General features: G+C 36.5%; 1 protein-coding gene across 1 annotated transcript in view; it reads left to right on the plus strand.

Annotated features, from left to right (window-relative positions):
- Rgs22 (regulator of G protein signaling 22) overlaps positions 1–6,766 on the plus strand; it is a 122,809-nt gene extending 116,043 nt beyond the window's left edge. The window contains 1 exon segment of the mRNA XM_027946900.2: positions 6,528–6,766. Within this exon segment, the coding sequence (XP_027802701.1) occupies positions 6,528–6,766 (239 nt within the window).
- The last annotated feature ends 311 nt before the right edge of the window (positions 6,767–7,077 follow it).

Below are 7,077 nucleotides of genomic sequence, written 5' to 3' on the forward strand. Positions count from 1 at the left end.
CCTATTTCATTGTTCTGGTTTCTGACGGTATTATACACTCTAATTACTGTAACTTTGTAATATATTTTGAAGTCAAGAAGCATGATGCTTCCAGATTTGTTCTTCCTTCTCAAGATCACTTTGACTATTCTGGATCAACGATGGTTCCATATGAGTTTTAGGAAACATTATAATTGATGCCATAGAAATAAAAAGGATTGTAAGAGACTACTATGAAAAATTATACTGTTAACAAATGGAATAACCTAGAAGAAACTGATAAATTCCTAGAAACATGCAACATCACAAGATGGAATAATGAAGAAATGTAAAACCTGAATATACCAATATCAAGCAAGAAATCAAAAATTAAATTACCACCCCCCCCACACACACATAAAAACAACAAACAAACAAAAAAAACATCAGAACCTGATGGCTTCACTGGTAATTTCTATCAAAGTGTTTAAAAAAGGACTAATTCCATTTCTTCTCTAACTTTTCCCAAAAGCCCAAAGAGTAGAGAACACTTCCAAACTCATTTTCTGAGGCCACCATTACCCTGATACCAAAGATGAAAATACCACACACACAAAAAGAAAATCATACACCAATATCCTGATAAAAATAGATACAAAAATCCTCAACAAACCACTGAAAAACCAAATTAAACAGCACATAAGAAGTATCATACAGTGTATTCAAGTGGGATTTATCCCTATGATGCAAGGATAGTTCAATATTCATTAATCAATAAACATAAGCTGGGTGCAGTGGTGGAAGCCTGTAATCCCAGAGGTTTGGGAGACTGAGTCAGGAGGATTATGAGTTCAGGCCCAGCCTCAGCAAGGCCCTAAGCAACTCAGCGAGACCCTGTCTCTAAATAAAATATTTAAAAGGGCTGGGGATCTGGCTCAGTGGTTAAACACTCCTAAGTTCAATCCTCAGTACCAAAACAAACAAACAAACATGAAATGCCAAAGTAATAAAATATCACATGATAATTTCAGTACATCCAGAAAAACATTGACAAAATTCAACACCCTTTCATGATTAAAAAATAACATAGGTTTGCTCGGTTTGCTAGGTAATCCCAGCGGCTTGGGAGGCTGAGGCAGGATTGTGAGTTCAAAGCCAGCCTCAGCAAAAGCGAGGTGCTTGGCAACTCAGTGATACCCTGTCTCTAAATAAAATACAAAATAAGACAGGGGAGGTGGCTCAGTGGTCAAGTGCCCCTGAGTTCAATACCCAGTACCTGCCCCCCTGCCAAAAAGAACATAGGTTTAGGAAGAATATACTTCAACATAATAAAAATCACCCAACAACCTACAGCTAACATCATATTCAATAATGAAAAATTGAAAGTTTTTCCTTTAAGATCAGGAGTAAAACAAGAATGTTGACTCTTGTCACTTCTATTCAGCATAGTACTAGAAGTTCTAACCAGAGCAATGAGCAAGAAAAAGAAATAAAAAACTTTTAAAGAGGAAAGAAAGAAGTTAAATCATCTCTTTTTGCAGATAACATGATCTTCTATGTAGAAACCCTAACTATTACACACACAAAAATAGAGCTAATAAATGAATTCAACAAAGTTGCAAGATGCATATGAACACATAAAAACCAGTTGTACTTCTCTACAATGACAACAATCTGTCCATAAAAAAAAATCAACACAAAATTCCATTTACAATAGCATTAAAAAGAATAAAATACTTAGAACTAAACTTAGCTAAGGAGGTGAAAAACATACACATGAAAACTACACACATTGATTAAAGAAATTGGAGAAGACACAAATAAATAACAAGATACCCACATTCATGAATAGAAAAAAATTGACATCAGTAAAATGTCTATACTGTCTAAAATGTTCTACACATTCAGTGCTATTTCCTTCAAAATGCCAATGGTGTCTCTCTTTTTGTTCTTCTGTATGCAAATGTGGGACAGTAAGAATACAATCATTTTGACACCATTCCTTGATACATATAAGGGAGCCAGCAGTTTTACACACCATTGCATTAGTTTCATCAGTACAAATGTCACTAGTGAAAAAGTCAAATAATGCCCTAGTGTTATTGTGAAAATAGTTTGGACCTTGAAACCCCTTATGAAAAGGGGTCTACAGAACATTCTTTAAGAACCACTGTTCTCTAACTCACAATGGGCCAGGACAGTTTCATACCTATTCTATCTGCCTGGAAATCCCTTCTCTCTTCATTTTGCGGAGAACTCTTACCGTTTTTCAAAGGCCCAATCCAAACATCATCTTCTTGAAACTGACCCTGACCCTTCCCTCCCCCACCCAAGTTATCATCTTGCCTTTTGTCTTGCCATAGTGTTTTCTTGGCATGTACTGCTGCTACAGTACTTAGTGCTGCACTTTTTGTTTGCATATTTTATTAGATAACTCAATAATTTAATGAGGCTGGAATTTTATCATTACCTACCAGGAAATCATGACAATGGTTGTTTTGTTCTTATTGTTGTGCATGATTTTCAACTGTTTAAACAAAATAGTTCTGTCATTGGCCTACTTTGCATTATACATGGCATATTCAGTTCCTATACAATTGTAGTTCTTAGTCAGATTCTCTTATTTATTTATTATTTTCACATATATTCTACAAAGAAGAAATAATTTACCTATCCAATCCCCATGATAAATATACTGAGAGCATAGTATTTGGGGTGAAACGTTTTGTCTTTTTGTGCCCTTCTTTTTAAGTTCAAATAAAGCTTATTTACTAAAATTTTCCACTTATCATCAAAAGAAGAAAATAACTTCAATATCTTAACAATAAATTCGCTCATATGAAAAAAAAACATTTTATAACAGCGATATACTTATTTCATCTGATGATTTTAAATGGAGTGTTATCGATATAATCAATGCATTTTTCATTTTGTATACTATTCATTTTTAAGGCTTGTTGATAAAAAAGAATACTCTTAACAGATTGTGCTTTTAACTGAAGAATTTTTTTGTCTATTAAGACTATTATGGGCATGGCCCTTTTATGCCATATGTGTTTGAAATTTCCATCCTGCCAGAAATAATTTTTTTTTTCAAATCAAGAGAATTATCTCTTCTCAGAAAAATATTCTTGTACACAGAAAAGCAATCATCTCATTAACTAGAATGTGAAATGAGACAAATGACAGAACAAACAAGGAACAAACACATTGTCATACAGGAAGAATGTGCTTGCGTGCAATGCATTACTGCCGCTAAGACAAATAATTTGATGTATCAACAAAAAGTAATATACTGGGTGAGATATTTTATAGATGTGTGTGGGGGTGTATGTGTTTGAAGGATGGCTATTCTTGTTGGTAAGTGTTCATTATTTTATTTCAACCTAGGGAGAATGACTATTTTAATTCAGATATAATTCAGTAAAGACCACTGTGTAATCATTATAGCCATCAACAAACTGATTCATGTGCAATTGGTCCAAAAGTTGCAAAAGCTGTTTTCTGAGTTCTTGTTTGTACCCACCATCTTAAGATTACATCAGAATTAAAGCATGCAGGACTTGAACTGACTTCAAAGACTAAACTTAGACTTCTAGCTAGTTTAGCTTTTTTCTTTTATTGGTTCATGTTTTCCATTTGGCTCCCATATCCTGTTCTAACTTGATGCCCCTTCTAGAATTTCATTTACAAATCTTACAACTTTGGTTGGTGAAACACACTAATTAATACTGTTGTGGAGGCTGAAGATTTTAGCAATCTCATGACTTCTGCTTGGAAAAATGTCTGCTGTTTTTCCGCTCAAGTTTAGCACCATATTGAACACAGCAAATGTATCCTACATGAAACTCTAAATGCATTTAATCAAAATGCATTTAAGGAGGACTGTTTACACTGTTATCTGTTGACAATACTATTTTTTAAAAAAATATTTATTTTTTAGTTGTAGCTGGACACAATACCTTTATTTTATTTGTTTATTTTTATATGGTGCTGAGGATCGAACCCAGGGCCTTGCACATGCTAGGCAGGAGCTCTACCACTGAGCCACAACGCCAGACCCTGTTGCCAATACTATTAATCATAAAACTCAAAACTTTCAATGCAACAGAAATTTTAAAATCTACTTTCTTTTTTAAAATATGTTTTAGTTGCCAATGGATTTTTAACTTTGTTTATTCATATGTGGTTCTGAGGATCAAACCCAGGGCTTCACACATGCTAGGCAAGCGCTCTACCACTAGCCATAACCCTAGCCCTTAAAATCTACTTTCTTTTAATTAAATTTATTTTCAAGCAAAATGATAAAGTAAAAACAGGCCATTTTATGATTTCTAAAAATTCCAAGTAATGCTTAAGCAACATTCCAGCTTTTAAAAACAGGTGATTCTACAGGCTTTGTAAATTTCTTATGATGATACTAAGCAGTATTAATTTAAGGGACAAACTCCAGTTTCATAGGTTCTTGGCTTGCCTGAGAACCCTATGGAGCCCACTAAGTTCCTATCTGCTTGAGGAAGCTTTATATGTGATGCAATTTTCAATAGATTTTGGTTAGTGCATACATCACATTTTACTTGGAATTGAATAAACCTAAAATTACTTGTGTTCATTTGCCTTCCAAGCTTATAGAGATCTATATGGTACCATCTATTTTGGGTTACTTCTTAGATTAGTTTATCTGTAGGCCATCTTGTGATGCTGTTAGTAAATGTCCATTTAGTATTTCTGAGCAGCATGTCGAGACCATGCTTTTAGCAGGTTTTAAATCTTTGAAAGAATAGTAGGGTGTTCTGTAAGCACTGTACTTTGTAGATCATGAGATTACAGTTCAGTTTTTAGCTCTTAGATTTCTCCAACTCTAGATGAGTGAGAATGAGAAAAAGACAAACTACTTTTGAAACTCCAAATTCACTGAGGTGGGATAGCACTCTTGTTGAGTTGGCTAACTTGGCTACATTCATTGGCTATCTATAAAACAGGGGAAGATGGAAAGGATGTTTTGTGAATATGTGCTGTAGATTTAGCGATTTACACTGCCAATTTAAAAGCTCTATTTTTCCAGGTTCTCATATTGTCCAAATCCTCATGTATTTGAAAGCTTTATGTGTCCCTGGAGACCTCCTGATGAATGTGATTCCATCACACTTCCAAGAACCTGGAGATCCAGGATTAGCTAGTGAAAAGATAATTTATAATACATTTGCCCTGAGTTCTGATTGGCAGCATTTGTTAATATAGCCCCTGTGTTTTCTCTGATGTGTGTGTGTGCGCAAACACAAAGGAATGACAAGTTGGTTCCAAAACAACAATTTTAAAAAATACAAGAAAAAAAACCTGCCTGTGGCTTCCTTAAAACTGTTTCTCCTCAAAATTTAAAAATATATTTTTTGTCATGGCATGCTCCAAATTTTCTAACATTTAAATGAAAGTTTGTTTTGAAAAATAGAGAAATGTAATTCAGAAATGTATTCTCTGGCTTCTACTTCTAAAACACTTGTCACAGTCATCAGGGGCTTAACATTATGCCATTGGTATCCATATTCCTATTTTACTAGAGGGAATACAAAGGAAGGCCTCAAATGATAAAATGTGTTGCTTATGTTTTTTCTCACACTCTTGTGCAAAATGAATGGCAAAGTTATGATCAGAACTAATAACATCTAAATGTCCCTACTGTAGTGATGATGACGATGATGATTGTTGACATTTATTAAGCAATTTTTTCCTGATATCAGGGACTGAATCCAGAAGTGCTCTGTCACAGAGCCAACATCTCCAGCCCTTTTCATTTTTTATTTTGCAACAGCCTCTCACTAAGTTGCTGAGGCTCGCCTGGAACTTGTGATCCTCCTGCCTCAGCTTCCCTAGTCTCAGGGATTACAGGCATGTGCCACCCTGCTCAGGTATTAATACATTTTCATGTTCAAAGCTGCTTCATGTATTCCTCACAGCAACAAATAAAAACATTATTTTGCCTATGATATAACGGTGCACAAAGAGGTTAAGTAATTTGTCCATGGTTATGCTGCTACAGCTTGTATCATTAAAAAATGATGGCTTGCATCATTAATTCCTCTTCAATCCATGAAAGACCTACTCAAATTGGCATCATTTTGGAGGCCAATGGCACCAAAATGTGGTGTGAGGGAAGTTAAAATCTGAGTCTCATATAAAGCAAATTAATCTTCTCATTTTGACATCAATGATAACATTGTGTATTTCCTATAAATTAAATAGTTTACTAAGTACTAAATTCAGATCTCATACCTTTGTGGGAGGTAGGTAGAACAATCTCTTTAGAAGCCTTTGACTTTTCTTAAATGTGATGCTTGGCTTTGGCTTTAGACCTGAGTACTTGGCCTAAAGGCACACTGACTCTGAAAACATTGTTTTTTTCTCTATTAAAATACTATTTGAGCTGCCTGCACCACTACTGTCATTGCTGCCTCTGATTCCACTGCTGTCAGCCTGAGGTTGCTTGGAGGTCTTCTTTCAGAGCTGATGCAGAAGCCACTGCCGTGCCTGGAGGTCTCTTCTCTGGGCACGACCTCAGTTATCTCGGAAAGGAATTCCCACACTACCTCTGTGGTCACTGCTGCTGAACTGGAAGTGTCCTGTCAACCAACTGCCTGCTGTACCTACTGCCTTTGTTGCTGCCTCTGATTCTGCTGCTGCCAGCCTGAGATCACCTGGAGGTCTTCTTACTGCTGCCCCAGAAGAAACCACTGCCCTGGATGTAACTGAAGCCGACACTTCGCTGCTTACCCTGGATTGGCTGCCTGGTGACGCTGCCCCACAGCTGTAGTTACTGTGCTGCTGCAGCCACCACTACTGCTGACCCACTGCCTGCTGCCAGCCACCACCACCACTACTGCGCTACCACAGCCCAGAGGACTGCTTCCAAGGAGACCCCAGGTTGGTTGCACGTGGCTGCATCCATTTTGGGACACCAGCCAGGGCCTGGGGTCTGGGTGCCAGCAGGTTTACCACCACAGGAGCCTCTATCTGGGGACTCTAGCCGGGACCTATACTAAAGACAAAATAAATAATCTTGAAAATAGAATTGAACATATGGAGAAGATGGTAAGAAACCATGAAGAGAACATCCAGGAATTA

This window comes from Marmota flaviventris, chromosome 15, assembly GCF_047511675.1.
Source record: "Marmota flaviventris isolate mMarFla1 chromosome 15, mMarFla1.hap1, whole genome shotgun sequence".
Lineage (NCBI taxonomy): Eukaryota > Metazoa > Chordata > Mammalia > Rodentia > Sciuridae > Marmota > Marmota flaviventris.